Here is a 20,596-nt window from a genome sequence, read left to right on the forward strand (position 1 = left end):
TGTATAAAAGACAGGTGGGGACACAGGGAAAGAGGGTGAGAGCGAGAGATGTGTTGACTGTGAGCAGGAAAGAGCAAGAGAGAAAAAAAACAGTTTCATCTGATAGGACATGGCCTATCAAGGCATCTAAGACAGGTCAGCCATTTAACTATAAGAGAAAGTTTGTGGATGAGGATTCCAAGAGGACAGAGGTACCTTCTTGGGGCCATCAGCTAGGTGCACTAGGTCAGCTATTTAGGCATCTAAGCTCCTCTCCTTAGTGTTTCACTCCCAACTAGCTTAGGGGTCTCTCCAATGAGCTGCTGGCTTTGGAGGATCCCTTTCTTAGGCAGCCAATTCTCCCCATGCATTGTACAGGGAGCCTGGGCACCTAATTTAGGCTGAGGATGCCACTAAGTAGCAGGCCACCAAGGATATGTCTACACTGCGAAAACATAGAAACAAAATAAATCAGAGCAGAAAATCTCAGAGCCTGGGTCTACAGACTCGGGCTTGTATTGCTTTTGCTACGGAGCTAAAAACAGCCATGCAGACATTTTGACTCGGGCTGGGAGTGGGCTGCGAAGAGCACGAGGTGGAATGTCTACACGACTAATTTTAGCGCCATCGTATGACCTCAAGGTGGACTGACAGAAGGTTTATATAGTTTAAAGACTGCCTCCCATTCACTGTTAGCATAGTCAGGTCTCAAAGGTCAGCATTTTGTTTGATATACCACATGGAACAGATGGGATTTAGAGAAAAAGAGAAGCATTTCTTGCAGCAACTACAAGGAGGTAGAAGAGTCTGTTGTTCCCCTGTCCAAATTGCCTATAGTGAGGAAGAGAAGTAGCATCTACCCACACAAGGAACTCTGTGAAAAGCAGAGAAACTGATCCAAAGGATTGTAGGATGTGGTGTTAGAAGAAAAGCACAGTAATTTTGGGTGACAGGAGGTAAGAGAAGGAAAACCACTCATCTATATTAATTATGAATCTTCAAAGTTACTTTGAAATTAACAGCTTCTTTGCAATGGATGGTAATGTGCCTTGCTATTTTAAAATAGAATATTCTTAGGGTATATTCCAATCTCGCCTGTCAGTGTTTGTGAGACAATGATGGTTAAGTGGATGTCTATTCTCAGACCAATAATCACACAAATGACAGCCCAGATCTTACGTTACTCCATGTTACTACGTGCTACTCCATGCCAATAGATCACTTCATCTGTGCAGAGACCCAGTGAAGTCTACGGGAGTACACAAAGCAGAATCACTTCCAGGATTAGGGCCTATATGTGCACGACAAAGAAACCAAATCCTATTCAAGAGTTGAAATGCAAAACTGCGGTTATATATATTATTTATGGGACAGTTTCTGAACTAGAATAATGGAATTACTAAAATGTGTTTTACAAGATATTACACAGAATGATAAATTAACTGACTTTTCTAAAGATGTAGACACTGCAGTTCCCTAGAAAAAACAAGTGTCCATAGTTTTACAGCCAATCACACATATATACATATATATATTTGGAATTATGTCCAAACTGAAACAATGTTATTGTTCCTATTTGTCACTTCAGATGGTGTTCTAAAATCTATTTTAAAATTTGTGCTCCTAAATACTAGGTTAAAGTTTTTTTGGCAATCCACAATTGAAGATACAGTTCTTAAAAATAATTTTCTGGTATAAAAGTGTCATCAACTTGAAGCATAGTTTTTATTTAGAACCCAATTCTGTTCCCACTGAGTCAGTAGCAGAACTCCCACTCCAATATCATCATGCCACAGGATCTGATCCTGCAAACATTCACTCCCTTATATGATAGGATAGCAGATAATCAATAACGGAACTACAATTTAACTACTTAAATGCCTAAAGTTAAGCAACTGTAAGTGTTTGCAAGATTGGAGCTACACTTTCTCTTTCAAAACTACATTTATCTAGCAATGATAAGAATTTTCTATGAATATGTTCCCCTCACCTGTGCTACTGTTATGTCTCATCCTCACCCTAGTTCAAACACTCTGCCCAATGAACAAAAATTAAGAATTGTAATCCACATATTTTCTAGCAGTGTTACTATAAAAAAGCAGGCTCAATACAGTTTCTCTTTAAAGTTTCTCTTTAAAAGAGTGCGGTGGTACCGAACATCATGTCAATAAAAATGGCTCATGTCTCTTCCTGTCATTACAAAAAGTAAGTAAAAAATAAAATAAAGACATCATAATTTGTTCAATGTGTGCCCCATTAAATCCCTTTCAATTACACATTTCAAGATTCATCCTTGGGGACTTTAAACCACCACCACCACTCTGCCAACATTACAAATATTGAACAACGAGAACAGAGATACTGAAACAGAAATCAACTTCAATGAACTTCAAGAAAATACTCTGGCAACACAGGCTAAAGACAAAGAGAATATAATTCTCATACAAATGCTAGTAATAATCCAATTTTGTGGTGGAACATGTGGGAAGTCCACAAAACAGTACAATAAAGATTTTAAACATATCAGAAGCCCAAATACTGACAGTTTTGGTTGCTTTTGTACAAAAACTTATTTTGAGGCACAAATTTCTGTAGACACTGGAAAAAAAACAATAGAATTTCCCCAGAGTAGGAAAGGAAAAGGCGAATAATGGAACCATAATGGCAACTTTTGTTGACTTTAAATTCTGAGAATACCAGAAGTCATCAGAGGTGAGATTGAACATTATAGTATGAAGACCTATTTTTCCTGATCTTATTTCTCATACCCAAAATAAGAACACTCATGGAAAGAATCTTCAAGAAAAGGAACTGGAGGTATTGTTTCCAGCAAGATTAAGCAATTACCCACCATAACAGAGCTTTTGTTTTCTTGAACAATTAAATCCTGATCCTTGCAAACACTTAGAACATGTCTACACAGGAAAGTTATTATACAATTATATAGTAAGATGAAATTTAAACTGATATAGTGATACCACTATAATTCCTATGTGGCCACTCTTATTCTGGAATAAGGATGATTTTTTTGTTGTTTAATTTATGTCATTTTGGAAGAGGTTTTAACTAAACCAAAAAAAGCCACTCTTATCCCATAATAAGCATGTCCACTGGGGGAGTTATAACAGTATAACTTGTTAAAACTTTCACATGTAGACAAGCCCTTAAATACCAAGTAGACCGACTTCAATGGGATTAGTGACACAAGCTTATTTTTATGAGTGTTTGGCAGGATCTGGGCCTACATCTAAAGCAAGCAGAAAATTTAAATTCAGAGCAGGTCTTGAATGAGGACATATACTAACTTTTATTTTTAAAAGTAATAATTAAAGAATGGTATCTCTTTCCATTTTTTGGAAACTCAGTTGTTGCCTTATTCTGTTCTACATATATTTCAAGAGATTCCAATTTTACCCTTAATGCAGTTTGTTAGGATATTGCAGGGGGTGTATTTTAAAAAAAAGAGCTAGAAAAAAGGGATAATATTTGAAAAACTATTATGTTCTCTTTTCAGAGTAACAGCCATGTTAGTCTGTATCCACAAAAAGAACAGGAGTACTTGTGGCACCTAAGAGACTAACAAATTTATTAGAGCATAAGCTTTTGTGGGCTACAGCCCACTTCATCGGATGCGTAGCATGGAACATATAGTAAGAAGATGTGTGTGTATATATATATATATATATATATACACACACACACACACACATACATACACACACATACGCATACTGAGAAGGTGGAAGTTGCCATACAAACTGTAAGAGGCTAATTAAGATGCGCGATTATCAGGAGGAGAAAAAAAACTTTTATAGTGATAATCAAGATGGCACATTTAGACAGTTGACAAGAAGGTGTGAGACTACTTAACATGGGAAAATAGATTCAATATGTGTAATGACCCAGCCACTCCCAGTCTCTATTCAAACCCAGGTTAATGGTATCTAGTTTGCATATTAATTCATATTAATCCATATGTTCTCTGTATTTTTATTAAGTATTTTATTTAAATATTAAATAACCTACCCGGATTAGTACGGACACAGGCAATCATTCCTTAATCTGATTTTTTGTCCCCTGGATTACGTGTGCAATGCTCGAGAGTGGTATGTGACAAAAACCCCTACCTCAAACCACTGTTTTCTTTAATCTTTCAGCATGGGCTTCAACTCCCATCAATCATCATTCACTATTAATGACTTCAGTGGTGTGCGCTAGATTAGGCTCCCCAGACCAGATTTCTGTCTCGACTACCAGTGAGGCAGCAGGCTGGTACTGCCTGTCAGGAGTGAGACACGCCGCTGTTCTCGTCGGACTCCCCCACCAGCTGCCCACACACATAAAGTTGGGTCACCTTTTGCACTTGTCTCAACCCCACGCGACACTGACGCAAGTTTAGTTCAGCTCAGTTCTCTCTCCGCCCCCAGGAGCTCCCTGGGACAGGGGCCGCCGGCTCCTCTGTACAGCGCCTAAGTCCAGCAGAGCGGCAGGATCGCTGCCCCCCCTCAAAGCGCCCCCTCCCTGCAGCCTCTGCCCCCCGGCTGCCGAGCCACACCACCCATCAACCCGTCTCCCCTTCTCACCTCTCAGGGCTGGGGAGGGGGGGGGTCGGGGGTGTCACTGGGAGGGCCCGGCCCCTTCCCTCCCTGTCTCGTAGTGCCCGCTATGCCAGGGCAAAGGAGAATGCAGTCACCGGGCGGCCCCCTCCCGGCCGCCTCTGCTGCAGGACTTCCCGGCTCCGAGCCCCAAACTATTCCCCCAGGGATCCGGTTCTCCACCCTCCGCCCCCCCTCAGGGCGGCTTCACCCAAGCGGATGAAGGGGACCACAACGAGGGGAGGGGCCCTCAGCCACGCCCTCCGACCAACCGCCGACTCCGCCTCCTCACTGGAGGGAGGGGAAGACCAGCTCCTCCGACCGCCGCCCGCGCGCCGGCTGACAGTTCACTTCCGCACGCCTGAGGGGGAAGGAATTAGAGTCGCCAGCCGCTGGGGTGGAGATATGCAAATTTAGGGGCGGTGTCGCCCCCACACAAGGGAGCGGGCGGGGTTGACTCACGTCGCCTCAGGAGAGAGCGCCGCGTTAGGCCTTTTTCCCGCCAGGGTTAGGGAGGGATTCGGTGGGATCGGTTTCAGAGGAGCAGCCCTGTTAGTCTGTATTTGCAAAAAGAACAGGAGGACTTGTGGCACCTTAGCAACTAACAAATGTATTTGAGCATAAGCTGTCCTGAGGTACATCTCACTTCATCGGATGCAGGGCACCACGGACAGAGCCATGCTCTCCTCCCCAGAGCTGAGGATTCGCTGGGGCTGGCAGATGGGATGTGGGGCGCTGCCGCTCTTTCAGGGTAGTTATTTGTTCAGGTCTGTGATAAACTACCGGAAGGCCATGTCTGCACTGCGAGTAGAGGGTGTGATTCCCAGCCGGGCAGGCATGCTCAGCTAGCGACATGAGAGCTAGCACTAGTAAAAATTGTAGCATTACTGCAGTAGCACAGGCAGTAGCAGCAGGGCATGACTTAGCTGTGCTGAGTAGGTATCCACGGGGTTCGAGCATGTTTGTAACACTCATTGAGGTAGTGCAAGTATGTGACTCCTCATACTCCTAGCTCACAGTGTAGGGGTAGCCTACAAGAGGGTCCCACCAATTCTCCAGCTGCACTTGGCAAGCAATCTTTATGAATACAAAAAGAACAGGAGTACTTGTGGCACCTTAGCGCCTAACCAATTTATTTGAGCATAAGCTTTTGTGAGCTACAGCATCCGATGAAGTGAGCTGTAGCTCACGAAAGCTCATGCTCAAATAAATTGGTTAGTCTCTAAGGTGCCACAAGTACTCCTTTTCTTTTTGCGAATACAGACTAACACGGCTGTTACTCTGAAACCTGTCTTTATGAATATAAACATGAATGTATAAAGAGACCCATCATTTACCCCAAATTAAATCAAATAAGCCAGTAATAATATAAGTAGAACAAAAATCAACCTCCCTGCACAATCCTCACTAGAGTCACACACCATCATGCCCAATATCTATCTCCTCACAGGCAAAGGAGAAAAGCTGGGCTTTACAGCATACACTGAAGGATACAAAGCACCTGCTGCTGAGTCATGCAAAACCTTATCAATGTCCTCAGGCCCACGAATGCAGAATAACTTCCCAAATGAATGGACTCTGTGACAGTCAGATGTGCTATCTATTGATATAAGAATATATGAGTTCACCTTTAAAGTTTTGCCTCACAGCACAAGTTTTATGTTGTTGGAGTGTGGATTCTTTTTAGGTATGTGTTGGATATAGATGTGAAAGCCTTTATGGAGTGTTACTGGTAGCATTGGGGCACTAGGAAGGTGGCAAGGAAGGCTAGAGATTTTCCCCTTCTTGTTTGCATGCTTTTAAGGTTTTGTGTGGTGGGATAAGTCCTGATATAAGCTTAGCTGTAACTAAATGTAGTTTTTGTTATTAATAATTTACTTTAAGTATGTGACTTCAAATCACAAGCTTAAATGCTTAATTGGATTGGGACCAGAATTCTCATTGCTTTTCAAGATCAAGTCCTTAATGAACTACAAAATGGGTTGGTCACCATTACACCTGGACAAATATTAGACTTTTTGGTTCAATGGTAATTAAAAATATATTTATATTTAGTTTCAGTTAATCAAAAAGTTGAAAAAATCTCCAAAATGAAATGTTTAACTTAAATTTTGAGCATTTTTAAACATTTTTTAATTTTTTAAAATTAAAGGAAGTGTTTTTAAATTAACAAGTCAGCAAAATTGGTACAAATTCATGAAACGTTAAGGTGTTCCTGAATCTGCATTTTTCACAGAAAAAGGTTTAGGTCAAAAATTTAGGAGCTCTAGTCAACCTTCCCCATTCAGTTTAGATCCTTTAATTAGTTGTGAAACAGTGGAGTTTAGGTACAATTCTTCATTAGCTAGATGCTTCCCAGGGAATGGGATCAGAAGGATACAGTCCTGATCCTGCAAACACTTATGCACATGCTTAACCATTTGCAGGATCAGGGTCTACCTGTCATCTAGCTGTCCCTCCAGGTACAGGTGCAATGGCCTGGCACCAATTCCCAGAGGTGTAAAATTATATAACAGTATTTAAATGCTGCTCTGCTTGGTGGCAGATACCATGAACTCTGTTCACTGCTGGAGAGAGAAGATAGGGAAACAGTAGCTATTGGTGAATGACAGGTTTCCGAGTAGCAGCCGTGTTAGTCTGTATCCGCAAAAAGAACAGGAGTACTTGTGGAAATTTCTTACTCTCTAAGGTGCCACAAGTACTCCTGTTCTTTTTACTGGTGAATAGTGAATCCATTTGGGGATTTAGATGGGGTTCAGAGAAGAGTGACATAAATGATTCTCTCTCTTTTATCTCAAAGTATCTTTGCAGACACAGGGTGCAGTACAGCATCACCATTCATTCCTGGTTTGTTCCATTCTTTCCTGGTTTGGTCACATCCATGAGTACAAACATCCTGCCTTCTAGTCAGTGGTCAGCCTCTAGGTCAGACTAATCTTGGTTGTGTTTACAGTGATTTCTCTGGCATCCTATCATCTGTTTGTCTTCTGCCGTGTACTCATTGATGGGATGTTCCACCCACAGTAGCACAGAAAGGGCCCAGTAACCTGACAGGCCACATCTGAGGGAGAATTAGGCATGATAAGCAAGCACTGACTGAGGAAGAAGCCCAGCTGGGCAGGAGCCAGCAGAGCTGGTATAAAGCCAAGAAGTGAGGGCAGAAGGAGGCTGCTGCTGCTATCAAAAAACATTCTTCTGCAATTCTTTAAGAATATCAGGAAAGGTGAAAGACTCAGTAATGAAAAAGATATAAAGTACAGTGCATGGCAGTCAGAGACTCAGGAAACAAGTCTGTTATATCACAAAACTGAAGAAGAAGAAAAAGAAAGGGACTGAATTCTTTAAGAATATGGGAAAGGTGCAAGACTCTAAGTCATGGACAAAATACGAACCATAGTGCATGGCAGTTTTAGACTCAGGAAGTGAATCTACTATGCTACAGAACTGAAGAAGAAGGAGGAGGCACCAGAGGGGAAGCCTGCAGACACTCTCTGCACTTAGAGAGTAGAAGTTCTGGGATCCTGGCCCCGAAGCACAGGCGCCAACTTTCCTTAGCGTCGGTGGGTGCTCGTGCCCCCCCACACCTTTGGCCCCGCCCGGACTCTGCCCCCTCCCTGCCCCATTGGACCTCTCCCCAAATCCCCACCCCGGCCCTGCCTCTTCCCCGAGCGCACTGCATTCCTCCTTCTCCCCCATCCCTCCCAGCACTTGCTGTGCAAAACAGCTGTTTCACAGCGCAAGCACTGGGAGGGAGGGGGGAGAAGCAGGACGTGGTGGCACGCTCTGGGGAGGAGGCAGAGGTGAGCTGGGGCAGGGGGATGAGTCGGGGAGCTGCCAGTGGATGCAGAGCACGCACCAATTTTTCCCCGAGGGTGCTCCAGCCCCGTAGCACCCACGGAGTTGACGCCTATGCCCCGAAGGAAGAATGGTGGGTAAGGAAACCTGATAGAGGTGAAGTAGGAAGTAGACCAGGGAAAGAGCAGCAGGGTTTGGGATGGAGCAGACCTTGCTTGCTGATTGTCGGGTCCCTGAGTGGAACCCAGGTTAGCGGGGAGGCCCAGGTTCCTCTACCTACCACTGTAGAAATGGCATAGCCTTGAACTGGAGGACTGCCAGGAATGATACCTGACCACCAGTCAGAGAGACTTTTGATATCCTGGAATGGGGAAGCCACATAGTGACCTCGTTGGAGCACCAAACCATGAAAAGGGAGCACCCCAAGTTATGAAGGGAAAACGCTGTAACTCCTGGAACACAAGAGAGGCTACAGCGTGAACAAGAGACAAAAAAGGGTATCAAACTGGGTGGAGCTATTCCCCAGATGCAGCCACAAAGGGTACCCCAATAGCGAATAGGAACCCCATGACACTGTACCATCATCATTTTTATTGTAGACTGCCCTGTACTCTGATTTCCCATCCTACTTTCCTCCTAACTTAGTTTGTCTTAAAATCATCCAACTTTATACCTACCAGATTACCATCTTTCAAAGAACCCTCACTTCTATTGCCTCTAGCCTTCTGATGTCTATTTCATTTAATGCATCTGCTTCCAGACCACAGGGCTTGTCTACACTACCGCACAGGGTCTATCTAAGATACGGAACTTCAGCTACGTGAATAGTGTAGCTGAAGTTGATGTTCTTAGATCTACTTACCGTAGTGTCTTCACTGCGGTAAGTCGACAGCTGACGCTCTCTTGTTGACTCCGCTTGCACTCCTCGTTCTGGTAGAGTACCGGAGTAGATCCCCGCTGGATCGATTGCTGCCCGCCAATAGAGCGTAATACTATTCGTACACTGGTGCGAGCCAGTCATGCCTAGTCAAGTATATTAGTTCAATGAAAGGTGTTGTGTGTGGTCTCTGCTAAAAGCTAAGAACTAGCTGATTGTCATGGTTATTGTGAAATGTTTGTAGAGGAAACAATTTTAGAGTTATGTAACAAATAGGATATTATGTTCCAAAACTGTTAGAAGTGAAACTTGTCACCTAGGGCAGGGGAGTCTCAGAGCTAACTCAATCAATATTAAGAACAATCAGCACCCATGGAGACAGGCCTGTGTTTCCTGTCTGGACCAGATGCAGGCTTGAGCATTTAAAAAGACAAAAGAACCCCAAGAAAAGTCTCTGAATAAGGGACCCTTCGGGTAAGAGACAATAGTCTGTAACTGTATAATGGAAAAAGAAAGGGCACAAGATGTTATCCATTACAGAGGAGAGATTTTGCAGGCGGGAATGTCTCATGACATGTGGATCCCCGCTTTTTGGAATGGGCAACTTCTGTTAGGACTGACCATTGGGTGAGAAATCCCTTATTAGATTGGAAAGTAATTTGTTAATAAGTATAGGGTATAGGTTGCATTTTACGATTTTCTTGTACTTGTAACCTTATGTTTCCAAATCCTTGTACTTGATTTTATTGAATCTCTATCTCAAGCTTTGTTAAATAAACTTCAATTTGGTTTTACTGTGGTTTTACTAGGTCTATGTGCTTTGTGCTAAGGAGTGTGTTGAATGGAGGTGAAACCAGTGAACTGGGGGTGCATTGCTTCTACAGAGGCAGCTGATAGGTGTCCATAGCAAGTGCCAGAAGATAAGACACTGGGCACTTGACTACAACAAAGTGGGGTATGTAAATTACTAGCTTGCATTGGGAAACAGCAGGGCTTGTGGAGCCTGGAGTAGAGCACTTGTGTTGCTGAGCCTGGTGGGGACAGACAAGGCTGTCAAGCTGTTTGGAGTGGCTCAAGTGTGTGAATACCAACCTCAGGGAAGACTGTTACAAACCAGGACACAAACCCCAAACTGGTTGTGAGTTCTATATTTAGATTTCACCAACCGAGCATCACGTGTGAACTCCTCAAGACTATAACAGTTTTAAGATGGAGTCACAGACAGTCCCCTTGAATACTCCAATCTATTTTGCCACCCAGGTAAGCTTGCCTTTGTCATAGATGGTCCCTTACACCAAAAATCACAACAATATTCAAGTTATAGCCAGTCCCAAAGGACTGGTCACTCACCCCAGGTCAGCTGCACTTTAGATCTTACACCAGAGATAACATTTGTAGCTAATCCTATAATTAACTACAGATTTACTAACTAAGAAAAAGAAATGAAAGTGAATTACAAGGTTAAAGTAAGGAACACACACACACAAATGAGTTACAGTCTTAGGTTCCAAAAGGTGATAGAAGTTGCTGTGATATGCAAGCTCTAAGTCCTCTAGGGTTAACCTAGGCCAAGCACTGGGGATCCCTTGCTTAGAAATCTTGCCCTCTCTAAGTCCAAGCAGCCTAGTGATACAATTCCTTCTTGACAGGGATTTTTTATCCACTTCCCCCAGAGTTCAAGCTGGTGGGACAAGTCCACCTGCATGTCTCTTCTTCGTGGGTGTTGGGGAGGAGCAATCAACAAAGTCTTTGTTCTTTGATGTTTCACAATGGCTCATTTGGTTGATATGGGCCTTCTTGGGCAGGACCTAACACCTTCTGTAGAAGCCAGCATTTTACATTAGTTAATGCTTCTTTCCTGTTCGGTGAGTTACATAATTACAGAGGTTTACAATGCACACACTCAACGTAACTTTATAGTGCAGGGTACAGCTTTTATAAGTGAGTTTACTACATGCAGCATCCTACGAGCATATCATAAAGTCTAAACACATTCATATAAACTTAACATCTATTTTAACGCTAACATACAGGTGATCCAGACTGGTTTCCAGCTATGTGTTCAGTTGAGGCCTAGGGGCTTGAACTGGCATCTGGTTGCCAGCTTCACAAAGGCCCACTCCCACTGTGAGTAGGTGGTAGTGATTCACCACGGACAGCTCAGTAACTCCATAAAGTGTCACAACTGATTTGATAAATTTTCATTTTGGTACCCAACAATGTTGTTATCAGTCCATAAGTTCATCAATTTCTATGCAGCACTTGTGGCTAAAGCACACATCTCCCTTCAACAGTAGGCACTACTCAAGCTTCCTAGGTTCACATAAGAGTCTACTTTTTCTGTGATTTCATCCCTGCTGCACATCAAGACTTTATATATTGTCCCTTTTCCAAGATAAAACCACTTTGTTTTGTTGGAATTTACTGTAAATCCAAGTCAATGACACCTATATTTTCCAAGGTATCAAAAAGTATCATCATCAGTCAACATGAATAATTAGAAGCATGGAAAAACTTTGATACAAAGAAAAATTGAAAAGGTTGGGATTGTTTGCATTAGAAAGAAGACAAATAAGATGATACATGATAAAAAGTACAAAAAAATAAAGACAGAAATGGCAGATCAGGAGCTTCTTATCTCTATATGGATATTAAACCTCACACTTATCATGGCCTAAACCAATGTTTAAGTATTAGAAATTAAGGTGAGTCCCGATGTTGGGGGCAGATTATATGTGGGCCTAATGTACTCAGATATTACTGTGAAGTGCAGCAGTATAAGCCCTCTAAAATAGGCTATCCCACATTTGCATAATATGGGTCTCTTATGCACCTTTCTCGTAAGCATCTGGTGCTGGCCATTGTTGAAGACAGGATACTGGATTAGATGAGCCAGTATGGCATAGCCTATGTTCATATCTTCAGCATTTCTGCCTCTGTGGTGTTACTTGCCTGTAAGACCACCTACTACTCCTACGAGAGTTCTCTCCAGTCCTCCTCTGCAAAAAGGATGTTCATGTTACTTGGGGCTTCGAGGCTAGGAAAACTAAAGTAGGTAATAGTGGGAGAAGATTTTCAGGGGTCTAGCAGGGGTTCTCACACATGGGGGGGGAGTTAATTTGCTAGTGGGATACAAATATCATTGATATGATAGAAATTCATAGTCCAGAAGAGTCAATTTTTGTTAAATATGGTTCACTATCTAAAACAATTTAAGCTATATGGAAGAAATATAGATACTCACTAGTTGCTGAAGACACTGTAACAAGTTATCATTCTTAAATCCTTTGAGATTCTTAGTTCAGTTGATTTCATATTCCTGATACAGTGTTCCATATCTGTGGTACACTGTTTCATATTCCTTTTTTTTTTAAATCACAGTACTGATCCAGTATCAAATGGAAAAGTTCTCAATTAATGCCTATCCTATAGTGGTAGGTAAACTATGGAAAAACTGAAATACTTTAGAATGTAGGAATGTTATTACTTTTGTAGGAAAACCACAGAATTTATTATTAATTTTGTTGGTCATTATTTGTATAGTGCCAAAGTATGCCAGGTGCTTTTCAGAAAAATAAGAACATTCTCTATGCCCTGAATATAGATGGACTTACAGTTAACTTTATAATGTGTTTACTTTTAATTTCTTAAGTTTGCACATGTATCTGTCAATGAGTTGGTACCTCAGTTTTTTACACTTATTTTAAATGGCATATATGTTTACCTGTAAATTTAGTAACATACACAAAAGCAACTTTAAAAAAAAATAATGTATTATTTCTGCCTCAAACTTACTCCTTTGAATCACAGTTTTCCCTAATATTTTGTAATGTAATTTGGATTCCTGTAATTATAATGTCAGAGATGATCTTTACTACAGATTTCCATTCAAGATGAATTCTACAATTATGGTTGTTATAGAATGACTTGGGCCCAGTTCAGCAAAGCACTTAAGCATGTACTTAAGTCCATCTTTATTAAGCAAAGCACTTATGCTCAAGTATGTTTAAGTGCATTTCCTGAATAGAGACAGACTTAAGCATGTGCTTAAATAGTTTGCTGAATTGGGGTCCTAGTATATGGCTGTCTCTGTATTATTTCTCTGATAATTAATAGAAACTGATTATGCCAGACAATTTAGTTGCATAATATATGATGGGCAAGAGTCCAGAAAGATGGAGGAATTGGAGAGCTTGAATCAATCAGAATGACTACTGGGATCTCCCAGGATATGCTTCTTCTACCACCCTGAGAGAAGATGCAACATGATGCTCTTTATTGACTTGATGAGGGCCAGAGCATGGCCCTGCCCTAGATTCACTCCCCTTTCAGACAAATAGCACCTGTGGGACCTCAGCAAGAAGTAGGCTCTATACTTCTCAATGGGATTCTGACCAGTATATTAAAAGTTCAGTTTGGCAATTTAAACCACTGGACCAAAATGGAAAAAAAAATATTTTACATGGGGCTTCTGTATTTCTCATGCTGTCTTCCTAATGCAGGACAAACATGTAAAGTACAGTTTACTGTCTGATGAGATGAAATGCAATCCTTTCAATGAATATTTGTTTGGCAGACTCAAATTGCATGCTGCCCAGGCAGCACTCCATTACTATAAGATACTTCCCATTCCCTAATTAAGGGGATATACTGGTAATTATATTAATTAGAATCTATTGTTTTGGGGGGATGTAATTAAATAGTTATGTTTTGGATAACTATTGTAAATATCCTTGACATGAATATGCATCATCTCATCATTTACCCTGAATATGATTTACTGTATAACATTGTGATTTGGGCAATCTGTCTGTATAATTTATGAATTCTCTTTGAGATTATGAAATCTGTATATGTCTGTGTTATACTGAAAACTCCATTTTGATTGTAAGCCTGGTCTTTACTTTCCTACTCTCTTTAGAGAGACAAAGTGGGTGAGGTAGTATCTTTTATTGAACAAACTTCTGTTGGTGAGAGAGTCAAGCTTTGGAACTTACACAGAGCTCTTCTACTGTCTTTTAACATTAATCTTTAACTAGAATTACAGAGGGGTGCTGGCACCAGATAGCAACAGAGGTTTGTTTAATATAAGTGTTTGGCCATTGTAATGTAATTGCTCTAGACAACAGATTGGCTGCCAACCAGGAAAACCGGTTTAACAGGGGGAGAGCTCAATTGGCAATAAAGTCACCCGGTAAGGGTCTCTAGTCACCTGACAGAGGAGAGTGGAAGGTTATAAAAGGTGAGGAGTTGATCTATGGGTCCTTGGGCATTTTTCTCTAGCTGAAGATGAGGGAAAAGCAATCCAGTGAGGCAGAGGACCCTACCTACGTTCCTGAGCACAGATGGTCACCCAAGGACTCACAAGGGAAAGGGGAGCTAGTGGGGCCATTGAATTTAGTATGTTATCATTTTCTAAATGATCTGTACTTTCTTGTTCTTTATGTGACTAAGTAAAAGAGAAATGGTGTTAGACTTCTGAGTAAAGTGTCTCTATGTGTTATAAACCACAGCTACCATGTTACCACTGGAGAGAGTTAAATGGTAAACCAAAAAGTTCATACCTTTCCATGGAGTTCTGAGAAGGAGTGTTTAAACTACATGGGAATCTGAAGGATCAGTGTTGAGTCCAAGGGCTAGGCTGCTGTACAGCTGGTTCTGGCTCTCAGGAGGAGATACTGGACAGAGAGTCTCTGCCCTGAGAGTGTGCCTAGGGGTCACCCCAAAGACTGGGGCTGTGTTCAGGTTCCAGATGCTTAAAACCCCTCTATCCAGCAGCTGTGTTCATTCACAGCAGTATAGTGAGTGACTGACAGGAAGTGCTCACTGGGACCTGTGACAAACATCAAGCCTATTCTGTTTATGTCCTTGTTAACATTGTTAATAAACAACAGCACAGTACTTTGGTTTGTAACCTTACTGCATAAACTCAATAAACACATTTTACTCAAAAAAAGTTCTGTTTGACAAACCACTCTTAACAGAATCTTACCATACTAAGAATATCACTTCACTTCGTCCTCCCTTGCTAAATTTCTGAGAAAACTAGATAGCGAGAAGGAAATTTCAGATCTCTTTCTGATTCTAGCTTCAATGGAATTGCTTCATTTTGACAGGGTTCAATATTTAATTGGCTATGGGAGAAGATCTGTATCAAAAGAGAGCTTTTTGAGTTAATTAAGCTCTACATACAGTATATACTGTATGTTTAAGTGAAAATGTTCATTTTTACATATGCATTTTCAGAGTACTTTTATATAGGCTATCCATTTAATTTTTTTCTCAGTCTCATCTGTACTCTAAAAAGAAATTATGGAATCTCGTTGTGGTTGTCATAATGAAAGGTCTTTATCTAACCTGGAACAGAAAGTCTAGGCTGTAAAATGATCACTATAGTGTATAGACAGAATGGTAGTTTGTCCTATTTCTCTTGCCACACAAGAGTAAGATAGTGCACATGTAAAACACTGCATCTGTTGTTAACATACTTCTGAGCTTTTAAGGATAAAGTATTGCTAATATTGCACTCAGCTAATACCTTAATTATGTTTACTATATCACTTGTTAGTTGTAAAACATAGTATCCTAACAACATTTTGTTTCATATAAAATTCTCTCCCCACCCCCATTCCCCAACAATCTGTATGTAAATACACAACATAGTAAAACTTCTGCACTAAGAGTATGATTCATTTTCTTTTTATCTTTTTGGGCAAATGAGAACAAGATCCCTTCACAGCTAGTATTCAGATAGATTACTTGTTTAGATGGTATATGAAGTGACCATTAGAGTTGGATGTTCTTAATGGAAAACTATCCTGAATAATGAAAAGGTTTCTAGTAGGGCTGTCAGTTAACTCAAGCGATTAACTCAAAACAAATTAACTCTATTAAAAAATTAATCTTGATTAATCACAGTTTTAATCACATTGTTAAACATTAATAGAATACCAATTGAAATTTATTATAAATATTTTTGTATTTTTTGACACTTTCAAATATATTGATTTCAATTACAACTCAGAATACAAAATATATAGTGCTCACTTTATATTATTTTTATTACAAATATTAGCACTATAAAAATTATAAACAAAAGAAATAGTATTTTTCAATTCACCTCATACAAGTACTGTAGTGCAATCTCTTTATTATTAAAATGCAACGTACAAAGGTAGATTTTTGTTGTTGTTACATAACTGCACTCAAAAACAAAACAATGTAATACTTTAAAGCAATGATCTCCAACCTTTTTACGCCCAATATCACTTTGAATTTAAGGGAAACACAGGATCTGCCCTGCTCACTCCATCCCAACTCCGCCCCGCCACCTCCATCGCTCGCTCTGCCCCACCCTCACTCACTTTCACCAGGCTGGGGTAGGGGGTTGGGGTTTGGGAGGGGGTGTGAGCTCTGAGCTGGGGGTAAGGGGTTCGCAGTGTGGGAGGAGGCTCTGTGCTGAGCCTGGGGCAGAGTGTTGGGGTGCAGAATGCTGGCTCTGGAAGGGGGGGTCAGGGCTGGGGCAGAGGGCTGAGTGCAGAAGGGAGTATGGAGTGTAGGCTCTGGGGCGGGTTTGGGGCTGGGGCAAGGGATTGGGGTGCTGGCTCTGGGAAGGGGCTCAGGGCTGGGGATTAGGGTGTGGCCTCCTGCCCTGTGACATTTACCTCGGGCGGCTCCCGGGCAGCAACACAGAGAGGCTAAGCCAGGCTCCCTGGCTGCCCCAGTCCCACGCCTGGAAGGGGCCAATGCACCTCTGCGGCCCCTGGGAGTGGAGGTGGGGCTCTGTGTGCTCTGCGTGTGGCTCTGCACGCTGCCCCTCTCAGCAGGCACTGCCCCCAAAGGTCTCATTGGCCACAGTTCCTGGCCAGTGGGAGCTGCGAAGGTGGTGCTTGCAGGCAGGAGCCGCATGCGGAGATCCCAGCCTTCCCGTTGCCCCACGGGATTGTGGGGGCGTGCTGGCTGCTTCCGGGAGAGGTGTGGGGCTGCCAGCAGCCCCGCTACACCACAAGAGATTAGCGGCAGCCCTGCTACACCGACTGGGAGAGTCCCCAGGATTGACCAGTCAATCGCAATTGACAAGTTGATGACCACTGCTTTAGAGCCTACAAGTCCACTCAATCCTACTTCTTGTTCAGCCAATCACTAAGACAGACAAGTTTGTTTACATTTACGGGAGATAATGCTGCCCACTTTTTATTTACAATGTCACCTAAAATAAGAACAGGTGTTCACATGGCAGTTTTGTAGATGGATTTGCAAGGTATTTACATACCAGATATGCTAAACATTTGGGGTGCTTCCGCCACCATCCTTCATGCTTCCGCCACCATTCAAGAGGACGTGCTTCCGTGCTGATGACACTTGTTAAAAAAATAATGCATTGATTAAATTTGTGACTGAACTCCTTGGGGGAGAATTGTATGGCTTGTGCTCCACGGTTTTACCCACATTCTGCCATACATTTCGTGTTAGGGCAGTCTTGGATGACAACAGAGCATATGTTGTCTGATTTAAGAACGCTTTCATTGCAGATTTGACAAAGTCCAAAGAAGGTACCAATAGGAGATTTCTAAAGACAGCTACAGCACTTAACCCAAGGTTTAAGAATCTGACGTGTCCTCCAAAATCTGAGAGGGGCCAGGTGTCCCCACTGCCACTGCCACCCTGGAGCCGCTCCAGGTAAGTGGCGCTAGGCCAGAACCTTCACCCCGAGCCCCTCCTGCACCCCACACCCCTGCCCTGAGCCCCTTGCCACACCCTGCCTGCACCCCAACCCCTGCTGCACCCTGCACCCCTCCTTAACCCCAACCCCTGCCCTGAGCCCCCTGCCGTGCCCCAATCCCCTGCCCAGAGCCCCCTGCCGCACTCTGCACCCACCCTGCACCCCAACCCCCTGCCCTGAGCCCACTCCTGCACCCCCTCCTGTACCCCAACCCTCTTCCCTGAGCCCCCTCATACATCCCACACCCTTCCTCCGCCCCAACCCCTTGCCCTGAGCCCCTTCCTGCACACCGCACCCCCTCCCACACCTCGCACTTCCTCCCACACATCAACCCCCTGCCCCAGCCCTACATTTATGGCCCTGCATGCAATTTCCCCACCCAGATGTGGCCCTCAGGTCAAGAAGTTTGCCCACCCCTGGCATAGAAGCATGTCCTCTGGGATGGTCATTAAAGCATGAAGGGGCCTCCAAGTTCCTCTTCTGCCTTGGTAGGTCCTGCGCTTATTGGCAGATTTTCTGACCTCAGAGGTTCACGGCAGCCCTCAGTTTGGCCACTTTCGTGGCTCAAATCTGCCATTCATTCAGTTAGCCTCATCACTGGTCAGCATGGGGAAAGGAAGAAGAACAATCCTCCCAGTCTCTGCTGATCCTCCTAGTGGATCAGGGAACAGGCCAGAGACCTTCCCCTCTGGTGGAACCAACAGTTCAGTTCAACTCCTCCGGTATCAAGTAGGGAGTTGAGGGGATGGAGGGAACCCGGGCCCACCCTCTACTCCAGGTTCCAGCCCAGGGCCCTGTGGATTGCAGCTGTCTAGAGTGGCTCCTGTAACAGCTGCATGACAGCTACAACTCCCTGGGCTACTTCCCCATGGCCTCCTCCTAACACCTTCTTTATTCTCACCACAGGACCTTCCTCCTGATGTCTGATAATGCTTGTACTTTTCAGTCTTCCAGTCATACGCCTTCTCACTCTCAGCTTCTTGCACCTCTCGCTCCCAGCTCCTTGCACGCACACCACAAACTGAAGTGAGCTCCTTTTTAAACTCAGGTGCCCTGATTAGCCTGCCTTAATTGATTTTAGCAGCTTCTTGATTGGCTGCAGGTGTTCTAATCAGCTTGTCTGCCTTAATTGTTTCCAGAAAGTTCCTGATTGTTCTGGAACCTTCCCTGTTACCTTACCCAGGGAAAAGGGACCTACTTAACCTGGGGCTAATATATCTGCCTTCTATCACTCTCCTGTAGCCATCTGGCCTGACCCTGTCACAACTGTTTTCTTTTTGAGTGCAGTTATGTAAACAAATAATAATAATTCTACATTTGTAAGCTGCACTTTCACGATAAAGAGATTGCACTACAGAATTTGTATGAGGTGAATTGAAAAATACTCTTTATTTTATCTTTTTTACAGTTCCACTGTTTGTAATAAAAATGATAATGTAAAGTGTGTACTCTACACTTGGTATTCTGTGTTATAACTGAAATCAGTATATTTGAAAATATAGAAAACATCTAAAAATATTTAAATAAATGGTATTCTATTGCTGTTTAACTGTGCAATTTAAAACTGCAATTAATCGCAATTAATTTTTTAAATAGTTTGACGGCCCTGGTTTCTAGGCATGATTTTCCTCTCACTGATACCATTTAATATTTAGTATACTTTCATTGTATTCAGTGGCCTTACTCCTCATTTATGCTAGTGTAAGTAACCAGAGAAACTGGCTCTCTGAAACTCATTTAACAAAACATTAAAAAAAAAGGGGCAAGTCTTGCTAGAAAAAGGAAATGAATAAGAAGTATTTTGCATAAGACCAACACGAAAACAGGAAGGAACTTCCCACCAGTATGCTAGATGAGAGCTCCTCAGTGACATGTGCTTGACTATGAGAAAAGCAGATCTCCTGAAATTATTAATAGCAATAATTATCATGTTCTTTGTAAGTTTGCCTGAATTTTTCAAAACCCATGAAGGTGAGTGATCCGCTTTAAAGAATGAGGGCTCTTCTTTATTTTAAGGTCAGATTGCAATTAAAGAATTCACATGTACTTTCCCAGAGGAGCTGATTGTGATACAATTTTCTTACTGATAGTAAACTTAACAAAATGTATATGAAATGTGTCACTTTAATTAGCTTTTTGTTAATTATAGTTAACTGTACATATTAATTATGAAGAATATTTGTCAAACAGTTACATATACCAGAATCAAAAATGTTGTAGGTGTTTTCATTTAATTGATGTTGTACTTCTTGCTTTTGGCAGGGTTTTTCTACAGAAGGTAATTGCTTGTTAGAATTATAACTATTTTGAACTTCTTGCACCCAAAGGCACAAAAATGTTTGTAACATTATTGTATTATACTTTCATTCAAAGAACATGAAAAATAGTTAATCCTGTTGAAGATATGAAAGTATTATGTATGTATGGTGAACTGAAACAAAGAAGTGCAGAGTGGGTAGAATGGAGTGAAATCAATCTCTTAATATGAATTCCAAATATAATTTGGTCATAGAGGTCAATACTGAGAGTTGGGAGAAAATGTATGAATAAGACTTATTCATTGGTTTCAGAGTAACAGCCGTGTTAGTCTGTATTCGCAAAAAGAAAAGGAATACTTGTGGCACCTCA

At 42.2% G+C, this 20,596-nt stretch overlaps 2 protein-coding genes across 3 annotated transcripts in view; one reads left to right on the forward strand and one right to left on the reverse strand.

Moving 5' to 3' along the window:
* Positions 1–4,833, reverse strand: part of KLHL5 (kelch like family member 5) — a 98,436-nt gene extending 93,603 nt beyond the window's left edge. Inside the window, exon 1 of one of the 2 annotated variants that reach the window (XM_073342275.2) lies at positions 4,563–4,833. The gene's annotated coding sequence lies outside the window, so the exon portion shown is untranslated. Of the gene's footprint in view, positions 1–4,106; positions 4,338–4,562 lie in introns of those variants that run through there. The other variant, XM_073342276.1, reaches the window with a different exon arrangement.
* A 15,006-nt stretch (positions 4,834–19,839) lies between these two features.
* TMEM156 (transmembrane protein 156) overlaps positions 19,840–20,596 on the forward strand; it is a 29,231-nt gene continuing 28,474 nt past the window's right edge. Inside the window, exon 1 of the mRNA XM_073340114.1 lies at positions 19,840–19,939. Coding sequence (XP_073196215.1) covers positions 19,840–19,939 — 100 coding nt within the window. The remainder of the gene's footprint in view (positions 19,940–20,596) is intronic.

Source organism: Lepidochelys kempii, chromosome 4 (assembly GCF_965140285.1).
Source record: "Lepidochelys kempii isolate rLepKem1 chromosome 4, rLepKem1.hap1, whole genome shotgun sequence".
NCBI lineage: Eukaryota > Metazoa > Chordata > Testudines > Cheloniidae > Lepidochelys > Lepidochelys kempii.